Source organism: Schistocerca piceifrons, chromosome X (assembly GCF_021461385.2).
Source record: "Schistocerca piceifrons isolate TAMUIC-IGC-003096 chromosome X, iqSchPice1.1, whole genome shotgun sequence".
Lineage (NCBI taxonomy): Eukaryota > Metazoa > Arthropoda > Insecta > Orthoptera > Acrididae > Schistocerca > Schistocerca piceifrons.
This window is the reverse complement of record NC_060149.1, coordinates 238,468,934-238,482,718: the sequence shown is the minus strand read 5'-3', so window position 1 is coordinate 238,482,718 and position 13,785 is coordinate 238,468,934. Positions and strand designations below refer to the sequence as shown.

The following is a 13,785-nucleotide window of genomic DNA, read 5'->3' as shown; positions in this document are numbered from 1 at the left end:
TTGCCAACAAGGCACCGTGCAAGCTGGTGGTGGCTTCATAATGACGTGGGCTGCTTTTACATGTTATGGAAAGGGTACACTCGTCCAACTGAATCAATCATTGACTGAAAATGGCTATGTTCAGCTAATTAGAGACCATCTGCAGCCATTCATGGACTCCATTTCCCAAACAACAATGGAATTTTTATGGATGACAATGTGCCATGTCACCTGGCCACAGGTATTCTGGGCAATTCGAGTGAATGATCTTGCTCTGAAGATCACCCAACAAGAATTCCATTGAACATTCATGGGATGTAATTGAGAGGTCAGTTCATGCACAAAATCCAACACCAGCAACACTTTCATAATTATGGATGGCTATAGAGACAGCATGGCTCAACATTTCAACAGGGGACTTCCAACAACTTCTTGTGTTCATGCCATGTTAAGCTGCTATACTACACCAGGCAAAAGGAGGTCCAACACAATATTAGGAGGTATCCCATGACTTTTGCCACCTCAGTGTATAGTACATGCAAAATTAATAGGTTACTTCATACAAAATATATAATAGAACTGCCTTTTAGAGGATAACTACACAGTCGAGATTTGCAGAGAAAACAAGGAGGAATTGACCTTACTGGTCAGTTTTGCTGCAAGCAAAGGATGACAATAGTTAACAATTGTATGATAGGAAACTGCAAAACAAGCCACCACACAATGTAGGATAGCAATATGAAAAACACTTCACATATGAAAATGTTTAGGAAAACATGCCTCAGTCACAGGATATATATAATGTAACTGTCTTTATTAAATTTACATCTTTACATCAATGTGTCATCATTTTACGAGTAAAACTATAGTTCATTAGCAACCATTAGAGAGAATTTCTGAAAATACATAGTGTGATATATGAGGGAAGTTATCACAAGTTACACTTATTGGCTGACTGTGATGTGCAAATGAAGTGGTATTTTACCTTCACATCCTGAATAAGTAGGAATGAAAAGCAAAACATTATTTTATTTAGTAATCAAGGCATTATCTGCCATATACTACTACTGGGTTTGCTAGTAAGATATACCGGGTCTCTGTCCTTAGATTTTCAGGCACATTTTCTGTGGTGTTTCAAAAGATATTTGCAATTTTGTGTTTTCAAACTGTAGCAAGAATTGGCCCAAACAAATAATGCTCATCATGCTACATACGATAACCAGCGTCAAAAGAAAGCATCAGTTCCTTCCCATCACAAACAAAAACATTTTTAAAGTGGAATTTGACACACCCATTCGATTGAGTGGTCCCAAATAGTGAGATATCTATTTTAGCGATACGTATTAAGAGCAACAGTAAAACATAAAAAGTAACCAGAGCCCCATCAGTGACTCACGTGTCAAACTGGTCACTCTGACTGCTAACACCATAGAGCAGTGCTACTCAGTCACAACTGGAGTATTGGTTATTCTTTCTGTTTTACTGCCCCGTTAATACATATTGCTAAAAAGGTTATCACATTAGACTTATCTGAGACTGCTCTATTGAGGGGCATGTGAAATTACACTTTGAAAATCAGTTTGTTTGTGATGGGAAACAAACCGACACTTTTTGCTGACAGTGGTCATCACATGAAAATTGCGATGAGCAGTATTTGTCTGGACCAACTCCATCTACACATTACAAAAATGAAATAGCAAATATCTACTGAAACTCTAGAGAAAATGTGCCTGACAACTCTTAGGAGAGACAGCCTGTATTTCAGTACCATGTACGATAAGGATTGCATTACTACTATTCTTATAAGACCTGTGACATATGCAAAGTGAGAGTCTTTTAGTACTAAGGTACAAGCTACAATTTCACAAGAGTAACATCCTGTAGTATGCTAATGATTTGACAAAATCAGAGTGATGCTCTTCAGCTTGAGATCTAGGTCCTAAATCAAATCCCAAAAAGTACAAATGGTAAAGGTGAAAATCCACAAAAAAATTGAGAACATAGATTTCACAGTTGAAGAAGCAATAGCATATTTTTACCATACATAAAATAGTGTACACTTAAGCTAAGTGACAAGGAAATAAATACCGAAGTACACAACACTCTGATTGCAGTCTATGGTATCATTAACTTGGCTTATAATCTACTGGTTAATGAAAATAAACTGTATTTGTTGTGATAAGAGTGGTAGTGGAAATTTGATTACAAGAAACCTTGTCACAATGTACTGTTACAATTTAACTCAATGTCTAGGTCAAAACATTCAAGCTACGTGGTCTGTTAACCATTAAGCGGCAATATAAGACCAAACACCTTCCACAAACATCAAAAAGGTAAGGCAAATAAAACCATATCAGGATAGGCTTCGTCAAGAAAAGTGCAGCAGTATGGGGTGCATAGTCCGAGATATAAGTAAGATCAACCCTAAGCCAAGGTCGAAAATTGAGTCCCAAAAGAGCACTAAGGGTGAAGCTGAAAAATCTAGGAAGAAATGGAGAACATTGATTTCATACCTGAAGTAGCAACTGTATGTGACTACCATATGTACATAACATTTATAAACACAGCAGTCCAATAAATTAAATTCTGGCAACTTTCCTCATATAGCTAGCCACACCACCCATTTTCAGAAATGGTGTCCAATGGTTGTAAACCAACTACAATTTTACTCAGTGATAGAATGTTGACGTACAGATGTAAATTTAATAAATAAAATTGTATTACATGTACATTATGAAACTGGTGCACACTTTAAAAAATTTACACATGAAATTTTTTTTATACTGTTATCCTACATTGCGTATTGGCTTGTTTTGCAGTTTTCTATTATATAATTTTCAAGTTCTGTCATCCTTCCCTTGCAAGGAAACTGACCAATAAGGTCAAATCCTACTTCGTTTATCTGTAAATGTTGACTGTGTAGTTTTCCTCTAAAGGCAATTCTGTTATATACCTTGTATGATGTAATCTGTTAATATTTCATCTACCATATTCTGTCACCATTCCATCAAAAACATAACAACAATGAATTATTCCAATGTTGTAGATCACCATTTATGATACTTTACATCACACAGTGTCTCTTATGTATAATTTGTATAATTTTTCCATTACAGTTACTTGGCACATACTACCTTTGAAAAATGGTTCAAATGGCTCTGAGCACTATGGGACTTAACTTCTGAGGTCATCAGTCCCCTAGAACTTAGAACTACTTAAACCTAACTAACCTAAGGACACCACACACATCCATGCCCGAGGCAGGATTCGAACCTGCGACCGTAGCGGTCATGCAGTTACAGACTGTAGAGCTTAGAACCACTCGGCCACGCCAGCCAGCACTACCTTTGAAGTTTAATTACCTACGTTAATTCTAATGTTATACACATGCGGGATCCTATGACATTATGTCTAACTGACGTCATGCACCGGAGACCACCATCTGGTGGTACCTCTCATGACTTAGCATTACCGTTTTACTCAAGGTCTAGTCGTTAGTTACTCTGTCGTAGCCAACATGGGCATTAAAACATGAAATGACATTATGCAGCACGCATACTGCCACCACAACTTGTTTTAAATAAATTCTTGAATTTCTTTAGGTATGTGGGCAGTGTTAAATTAAGAGACTGTAACCTACAAAGGAGCAACCAATCACCACGTCCCCTTCTTTAGTGCCTCATTTGACCGCAGCCCTCACCACTTTCACATGCACTGACCAAAAGTTGCATCTTTAATGGTACTGACAGTCAGCTTGTGACCTGTGTTTTATTATAATAAAAATCATCCAAATGTGAACTGCAGTGCAACATTTCTATGAAAAATATGTTTGGAGTCATTAAATTGTTAAACTTGAATAGGTTTATCACACACAGTTTATTCACATTATACTAACAACATTGTTTTACTGTCAGGCAGATACAATGTAAAGAAGTAGTATTATGGAATTAATACAGTTTGAACTTATTACAAAGACAACTAGTGAAACACACACACACACACACACACACACACACACACACACACACACACACACACACACGAGAGAGAGAGAGAGAGAGAGAGAGAGAGAGAGAGAGAGAGAGAATTTTTTCACGTGGTCACTCACAGGCAAGTTTTTAATTGAATCCACAAAAACAACCAGGACAGCAGTGCTCATGGAAGTAACTCTCAGCATTTGTGTTTCTTGCAATGCCTGTAACAAAGAAAATTACTGTTACAGAAACAATTGTCACAAACTGAAAAAGCAGTATCAAGTCAGTAAGCATCCACAGTTCTGGTAACGCACAACAATGACAAAAAGTGCACCATTTTCCTGTTGGATAATTACAGCAAGTGAACAGCATGCATGTAGTTGTCAACAGCCTTGGTGCCATAAAATCTTTTAGAGTTCTTTCAACTAAAGGGAATCATAAATGGTCCTTAACTGCTGTTTGAAACAATGTCTTGACACAGTTTAATGATGTCTTGTTCATAAATCTGAACTTCAAGAACGTTTCCTCTTCGCTGATACCAATAATGACATGAAGTGAACAGATGTGCCAGAACCCTGTCATTTTCTATCTAAAGTCAGGAGGTACGTGGTGAACTGCCAAATCACCCGTAACGTGGAAAGAGACAGATGTTTGCCATGATTCTTGAATCAAACAAGCACTTGCTTGGAAAGCTCTCTGTAGGAGGCAGGGCGAGAAACAAGTACACCATCTCTATTAATGTGGTTAATGTCTTTTGGGTTAGATAGCACTTCTCTGAAGGACTTCATGCAGAAACAAGTAGAAAGAAAGAAAGCAGAATTTTATGAAACCTTTAAAAAACATTGTGGCTCTAACCAAAAGGGATGCTATGGACTCCTGTCCGCTGGCATTGGTTTTGAAACTCTGGTTGGCAGTACTGACATGAAATCCCATATGGTCCTCATCTTATTTCATGGAGTACTACATGTTTGCCCAGTTACAAAAAGATTCCTAGGCAATAAGTACTTTCAAACAGAGGACAAAGTGGGAAAAACAGTTCAGAAACTGCTATCATCAGATTTGATGCAAAATTTTGTCAAAGTCTGTAGAAATTATTACACACTACACAAAAATTTGAAAAGAAAGTATGAAGAGCCTAACACTCAAGGAAGAAAGAAATTGCTGAAGAATTCTCATCAATTCATTTTCTGTGTCCTGACACAGCCAGCAGCAGAGCAATCTCCGGATCATAAAAATGTAATCTTTTTACCAGAGAAGTTTTGTTTGCCCAGACTGCAATAAATACACTATGTGATCAAAAGTATCCGGATACCTGGCTGAAAATGACTTACAAGTTCGTGGTGCCCTCCATTGGTAATGCTGAAATTCAATATGGTGTTGGCCCACCCTTTGCCTTTATGACACCTTTCACTCTCACAGGCATACATTTGATCAGGTGCTGAAAGATTTCTTGGGGAATGGCAGCCCATTCTTCATGGGACTGCTGCATTGAGGAGAGGTTATCAACGTTGGTCAGTGAGTCCTGGCATGAAGCTGGTGTTCCAAAACATTCCAAATGTGTTCTATAGGATTCAGGTCAGGACTCTGTGCAGGCCAAGCCATTATAGGGATGTTATTGTTATGTAAACACTCCGCCACAGGCTGTGCACTCTGAACAGGTGCTCCATCGTGTTGAAAGATGTGATTGCCATCCCCAAATTGCTCTTCAACAGTGGGAAGCAAGAAGGTGCTTAAAACATCAATGTAGGCCTGTGCTGTGATAGTGTCATGCAAAACAACAACGAGTGCAAGCCCCCTCCATGGAAAACATGACCACACCATAACACCAGTGCCTCCGAATTTTACTACACATGCTGGCAGATGACGTTCACCGGGCATTCGCCGATACCCACACCCTACCATTGGATCGCCACACTGTGTACTGTGATTCGTCACGTCCACAAAACATTTTTCCTGTTCAATTGTCCAATGTTTACGCTCCTTACACCAAGCCGAGGCGTTGTTTGGCATTTACTGGCGTGATTTGTGGCTCATAAGTCACACATCATGCCAGTAAATGCTGCTCGACCATGAAATCCAAGTTTTCTCACCTCCCACCTAACTGTCATAGTACTTGCAGTGGCTCCTGATGCAGTTTGGAATTCCTGTGTGATGGTCTGGATAGATGTCTGCCTATTACACATTATGACCATCTTCAACTGTTGGCAGTCTCTGTCAGTCAACAGATGAGGTCGTCCCGTATGCTTTTGTGCTGTACATGTCCCTTCACATTTCTACTTCACTATCACATCAGAAACAGTGGACCTAGGGATGCTTAGGAGTGTGAAAGTCTTGATACAGACGAACGGCAAGTGGCACCCTATCAGCTGACCACATTCAGATTAGATTAGATTAGATTAGTACTTGTTCCACAGATCATGAATACGACACTTCGTAATGATGTGGAATGTGTCAGGTTAATAAAACGTGTCTATACAAGACATTACATTACACAAAATATTACATGACACTCAATTTTTTTTTTTGTGGAGGTTGGGAAATTATCCACTTACTATATCCAAAAATTCATCTAATGAGTAGAAGGAGTTGCCATTAAGAAATTCTTTTAATTTCCTTTCAAATGCTATATGGCTATCTGTCAGACTTTTGATGCTATTAGCTAAGTGACCAAAGACGTTTGTGGCAGCATAATTTACCCCCTTCTGAGCCAAAGTTAGATTTAACTTTTGTTAGTGAAGATCATCCTTTCTCCTAGTGTTGTAGCCATGTACACTGCTATTACTTTTGAATTCGTTCGGATTGTTAATAACAAATTTCATAAGTGAATATATATATTGTGAGGCTGCAGTGAAGATTTCTAGCTCTTTAAATAAATGTCTACAGGATGATCTTGCATGAGCTCCAGCAATTATTCTACTCTTTTACTCAATGAGGAGTTACCCCAGAATATGATGCCATACGGAAGCAGAGAATGAAAACAGGCGTGGTAAGCTAATTTACTCAGATGTATAGCGCCAAAATTTGCAATGACCCTAATAGCATAAGTAGCTGAACTCAAACGTTTCAGCAGATCCTCAGTGTGTTTTTTCCAGTTCAACCCCTCATCAATGCATACACCTAGAAATTTTGAATATTCTATCTTAGCTACCGATTTCTGATTGAAGTCTATATTTACTAATGGTGTCATTCCATTTACTGTGTGGAACTGTATATACTGTGTTTCTTCAAAGTTTAATGAGAGCCCATTTGCAGAGAACCACTTAATGATTTTCTGAAAAACATCGTTTACTATTTCACCAGTTAATTCTTGTCTGTTGGGTGTGATAGCTATACTTGTATCATAGGCAAAAAGTACCAGCTTTGCATCTTCGTGAATATAGAATGGCAATTCATTAACATATATTAAGAATAGCAGAGGACCCAAGACCGAACCTTGCGGCACCCCATTCTTGATTGTTCCCCAGTTTGAGAAATCACCAGTTTTTTGCATATTATGTGAACTGTTTATTTCAACTTTCTGCACTCTTCCAGTTAGGTATGATTTAAACCATTTGAGCACTGTCCCATTCATACCACAGTACTTGAGCTTATATAGAAGTATTCCATGATTTACACAATCAAAAGCCTTTGATAGATCACAAAAAATACCAACGGGTGACTTCTGGTTACTCAGAGCATTTAATATTTCATTAGTGAAAGTATATATAGCATTTTCCATTGTAAAACCCTTCTGGAAACCAAACTGACATTTTGTTAAAACTTTATTTTTACAAAGGTGTGAAGCTACTCTACAATACATTACTTTTTCAAGAATTTTGGATAAGGCAGCCAGAAGAGAGATTGCACGGTAGTTGTTGACATCAGACGTATCCCCTTTTTTTTGCAGTGGTTTAACAATGGCATACTTCAGTCTATCTGGGAAAATACCCTGCTTCAGAGAGCTATTACGTATGTGGCTAAGAATCCCACTTTTTTCTTGGGAACAAGCTTTTATTATCCTGTTGGAAATGCCATCAATTCCATGTGAGCTTTTATTCTTGAGAGAGTTTATTATCTTCCTAATTTCAGAAGGAGAGGTGGGTGGAATTTCAATTGTATTAAATGTTGTGGGTAAGGCCTCTTCCATTAACTGCCTTGCTTCTTCTAATGAACATTTAGATCCTATTTTCTCTATAACATTTAAAAAATGATTATTCAAAGTGTTTTTTACTTCTGGCTTCTTGTTTATCAAGTTTCCATTTGCTTTGATGGTGATGCCATGAGTTCCCCAGAGTGCCCCATTATGCTCTCTCATGATGTCTAATGACTACTGAGGTCGCTGATATGGAGTACCTGGCAGTAAGTGGCAGCACAATGCACCTAATATGAAAAACGTATGTTTTTGGGGGTATCCGAATACTTTTGATCACATAGTGTACATATGGAGACAACCTGTTTCAGCAATGTAAATTGCCCTCTTCAGATCATCTACATACAACGGTCACTGTGTTACTCGATGAATATATTTGGGAGCAGCTTTTTGCTCAAGATGCACCAGTATAACATCATGTATTGTATAAGAAAACCATACTTGTGGTAAACACAAAAATTTCAGATAAAGTGCATTTGGTACACAAGGTATTGCTTGCTGTGTTTGTATTAACAGCTGGTGTGCTGTCAGCTGTCAATAAGACACAGCAAACAATTCTCAGTAAAGCAAATGTATTTTATCAGAAACTTTTGTGCACGATACCATAAATATGGTTTTATTATATGATGTATTATGTTACACTTGCGTGCCTTCTTCAGCGAGATGCTTCAAAAATGTTTCTGAGTAGATGACAGTGCATTACATTGAGTGGCACAGTGGTTGATGTACGTAGATGATCTGAAGATGGCAATTTAAATTGCTGAAACTCAATGCCTTTGTAAATATTTATTGTGATTTAGGCAAATAAAACTTGTCTAGTATTAAGATGATTAAATTTTTCAAACTCATTTTCTGTTGAAATCTGTTATCATTTTAAAAAAAATTATCTTTTAAACTGAAAGAATGGTTAGGCCAGTGTTGCAATATTCTGAATGGACACAGAGCTACACATTTTCCCTCCATTGCTATGACATTGACATCAGTTGAGATATGAGAGAGAGAGAGAGAGAGAGAGAGAGAGAGAGAGAGAGAGAGAGAAGGGGAGGGGGGGGGGGGTAGAGGTTGGGAGGGGGATAGACAGGTTACTACAACTGTGTGGGTGCCATTATTATGTGGACATAGCCAATTTTCACCAGAGGCATTTAAAGGGACCTTTCTGAGAAATTAAGAAGGTGTCATATATTAGCCTAGAAATCAATAAATCTGAATAGATGGCAGCAATATCAAAATTTATGACAACAGAAAATAATTTCCTCCAATTATCATCAGAAGTGCAATGTACAGTATACTCTAAAATGATGAGTTACATATGACCCATCAGACACTAATGATAAGTAGAATATTGCTTCGTGGTGGTTAGCATGAGGATGATAAATGTCAGACTGATAAAAAGCTTGGTTTCCTTTAGTATACTCTACAATTAGTTGATTTGGCGACGGTTATCGTCACTGCAACTAATTGTTAAATTTCAGGCTACACAATCTGCAGCTGCCTTTGAGCAACTAAATTCAAAACTTGCATGTAACAGAATGAGAAATGTCAAAGTTCATACCTACTCTTCTTGTAAAAACCACAGGATAATAAATTAATTTTAACATTTTACTCATAACATATTTATCTGCCACTAAATTTCAAAGCTTTTTTCATGCCAGAGCTAGACTCTCCAGTATTTAGTCTCAAATTGTACACACATTAAGTTATCAAACAAAAGGAGAATGTTTCAGTGTTCAAATTTATTCTAGAGATTTTCCAAATTCACCTCACCATTATTATGAATAAAACTAAGAAACAGTTCCATCAATCTGATGTTACAAAATTTTAATTACTATACAATACAAACATACTTACTGCTGCAAGGTCATTCTTGTCCTTACTCAGAGTTAACCAAGTCATACGAACATGTACCATACCACGCTTTGCTCCTTCTAAAGTCAGCCACTGAAAATATTTTGAATACTTTAATAACAGAGGAAACTCATAGCTAATCTGCTACTAATTTTGCTGCATCAATTGTAACAGTTATTTTATGCCATACAATGTAAACAAGTGTAACAACTAGTCTGCATTTTGATAATCTGCAATGGTTAGTCATTGTATTATGAAGGTACAGAAGTGTCATATTGTCAAGAAGCAGTTAGGCAGTATAGGTATTCTGAAATGAGAGACACAGCAATAATACATGGTAAAAAATTACTATTGACATCTACATTGATACTCCACAATGCACTTTATGGCACATGGCGGAGAGTACTCTGTACCACTACTAGTCATTCCCTTTACTCTTCCACTCACAAATAGAAAAGGGAAAAAATATTATCTATGTGTCTCCCTATTACCCCTAATTTCTTGTATCTCATCATCATCATTATCCTTACACGCAGTGTATGTTGGAGTCAACAGAATCGTTCTGAGGTCAGCTGTAAATGACAATTCTCTAAATTTTCTCAAAGGTGTTTCTCGAAAAGAATGTAGCCTTTCCTCCAGGTATTCCCATTTAAATTCCTGAAACATCTCTATTAACACCTGTGTGTTGTTGGAATCTACTAGTAATAAATCTAGCAGGCCTGTCTCTGAATTGCTTCAATGTCTTCCCTTAATCCGACCTTGTACAGAACTCAAACACTATCAATACTCAAGAATAGGTCACACTAGCATCCTACAGGTGGTCTCCTGTACAGGTGACTTACACTTTCCTAGAATTCTCCCAATAAACGAAGTCAACCATTCACCTTTATTACTACAATCCTCACATGATCATTCCATTTCATATCGCTTTGCCATGTTATGCCCAGATATATTTCTCAAACTACAAGTGTCTGTTAAGATGTAACATGAGATCTCTCTCATTTAATTAGCTTACAGTCAGTTCAGCAATGAAAGTCCAGTGTTGCAACATAAAAACAACCACCAGCACCTACTTACCACCAGCAATGCCACCATTTCGGCAGCTGCCACCCATTCATTACCAAGAAGTCCCTTCCCCTAGTCTGGCCACCCATGGCTGCTGTATCTGTAGTGATGAGCAGTCCCTGTTGAAATACACCAAGGGTCTCACCGAGGCCTTCATACCCCATAATTACACTCCCAACCTTGTACAAAAACATATCTGCGACTCCTCTCTCCAGTCACTGACCACTTCCCAAAGTCCTACAGTCTGGCTGCAGAGGAGCATTACCCTCGTGACTCAGTACCACCCAGGACTGGAGCAACTGAATCACATTCTCTGCCAGGGTCTCGATTACCTTCTGTCATGCCCTGAAATGAGGAATGTCTTACCCACTATCCTTCCCACCCCTCCCACAACGGTATTCCGCTGCCCCCTGAACCCAAACAATATCCTTTTCCACCCATACACAACTCCTGCTCCTAACCCCTTGCTTCATGGTTCCCTGTAACAGACCTAGATGCAAGATCTATCCCACCACCACCACCACCACCACCACGACGACGACGACCACCACCACCACCACGTCTGGCCACAAGCATCACCTGTCCCATCAAAGGTAGAGCTACTTGTGAAACCGGTCATATGATCCACAAGCTAAGCTGCAACCATTATGCTGCATTCTACGTGCACATGCCAACCAACAAGCTGTCTGTCAGCATGAATGGCCACAGACAAACTGTGGCAATGAAACAGTTGGACTACCCAGTTGCTGCATACACTGCTCAACATGACATTCTTCATTTCAATGAATGCTTCACAGCCTGTGTCACCTGGATCCTTCCTACCAACACCAGCTTTTCTGAATTGTGCAGATGGGAAGTCTCCCTTCAATATATCATATGTTCCTGTAACCCTCTTGTCCTGAACTTTTGTTAGTCATTGTCCTTACCCACCTATCCTCTTTCCTGTTCCCATTCCAGAAGTACACAGCTCTATTGCACAAATGCATCCCAGTCATTTTACTTCTCTCCTTTTCCACCTCCCCCCCCCCCCCCCCCCCCCTCCATCTAAGAACCCGACAGCACCTAGCTGCCCTACCCTATCCCCATCTCATCCCTGTGTGCTTCCACAAGCAGCACTTTACTGTCCCCCACCCCTATGCTGCTATCCCTCCCCCTCCCCTCCCCAGCCTCCTCCTTATCCCCACCACCCAGTTGCTCCTCCCCATCATGCACTGCTGCTGCTCGCAGTCTGGCCTCGGTCACCAGAGGCTGTGTTCGTGTGTGTGTGTGTGTGTGTGTGTGTGTGTGTGTGTGTGTGTGTGTGTGTGTGTTTTACCTACTCTGATGAAGGCCTGTTTTGGTGAAAGCTTTGTTTGACAGTCTTTTTGTTGTGTCTATCTGCGACTCAGCATCCCCGCTATATGGTGAGCAGCAGCTATCCTTTTCATAATATTATCATTATCCCATGCTGGGTTTTTCGTTGTTTGGTTTTGCCTGACGGCTTTTCTTCCATCCCATAACCTACTTCTGTTTTCCTTTGTTACTATTTTCTAACGCATTACCATACTCAATGTCCATCCTCCTCCTCTTCTTCTTCTTTCCTGTGTTTCATTTGTCACCTTCCAAACCACTATGCATGCTCTACTTACCAGCCACACTGTATCAACTGTCTCGGCCATGCACTACAGACGGCTACAGGAACTATGCTGATTGTTGGAGCAGCATCTAATGTCCCACATTACTCCTGCTAATGTCATTAATCCTAGACCTTCAAACTGATCTCTCTTCCTGCGTCATCCTCGCAGATTTTCACGTGTTATTTTCCATATCTTCCTGGGCCACATAAACTTGTATATCACCCTACCAACCCTTCCCCACTCCTCCTCCTCTTATTCTAGCTCGCAAGTACTAACTTCACCCAATCTGGTCATATTCAGCCCCCTTCTTCACAGATCTAAAACCCACATTACAATCTTTTTTATTTATTTTTTCTTTGATCTCTCAGGGTTTTCATGTTGATTTCAGTTGGTTTTTGCCTTTCACCATTGGCCAACTCCCTGAGATTTTATCTTGTTTCCACATACTTCATCTGTTTCATCCTTTTCACAAATTTTCCCATGTTTGGTGTATTTTTTCAGATGTATTTCTACATTATTTAATTTTTTTTGCACATTTTTATCCTCCACTATGAATCCTTGGCGCCATCCATCTGCTCCACATAGAAAAGTTTCCTTATACCTAACCAGGACCCAGTCCCACATACCCAAATGACTTTACCATCACATTATCCATCTCCGGATGCAACCTCCCCTTCCAAAATGACCTCCATCTGTTCAGATTTTGCCAGTCTTTAACCCTCCGTCAACACAGTCCTCCAAAACCATGTCAATCAGGCCCAAACCACCCTGCAATACCTCCTCTCCACCTGTAAAATTCTCTTGGTATGCAATCCCAGATTCCATATCACATGATGAAACTCTCGCCCTCCAGGAACTAGAGCAGCATGCAAACTGCCAACTCAAAACTCTCCACTTTGTTCACTTCCTACTCCTGCTTTGGACTACCACTATCCACCGCCTCTATAACAGCATCCAAACCTCCTCCAAATCCCCTCACAGCTGGAAAACCCTGCCTTGCAGACCTATTACATTTACCCCACCCTCAAAAACTCCCTTCCACCACCATACAGAATCAAGAACCCAAAGAGACCCAAAACACAGTCACGAACAATTCCTCCAAAAGCCTAAGGTCCACAAAAGTATCAGTCCTTCCCAAAGGCCTCACCTTTTGCCCCACTCCTAAATTCAATCATGC

The 13,785-nt window shown here is 39.5% G+C and overlaps 1 protein-coding gene across 2 annotated transcripts in view; it reads right to left on the bottom strand.

Moving 5' to 3' along the window:
• LOC124721308 (extended synaptotagmin-2-B) overlaps positions 1-13,785 on the bottom strand; it is a 192,070-nt gene that overhangs the window by 37,273 nt on the left and 141,012 nt on the right. For both annotated transcript variants that reach the window (XM_047246219.1, XM_047246220.1), the window contains exons 11-12: positions 9,931-10,020; positions 4,088-4,174 (exon numbers count right to left, since the gene is read on the bottom strand). In XM_047246219.1, the coding sequence (XP_047102175.1) occupies positions 4,088-4,174; positions 9,931-10,020 (177 nt within the window). The remainder of the gene's footprint in view (positions 1-4,087; positions 4,175-9,930; positions 10,021-13,785) is intronic.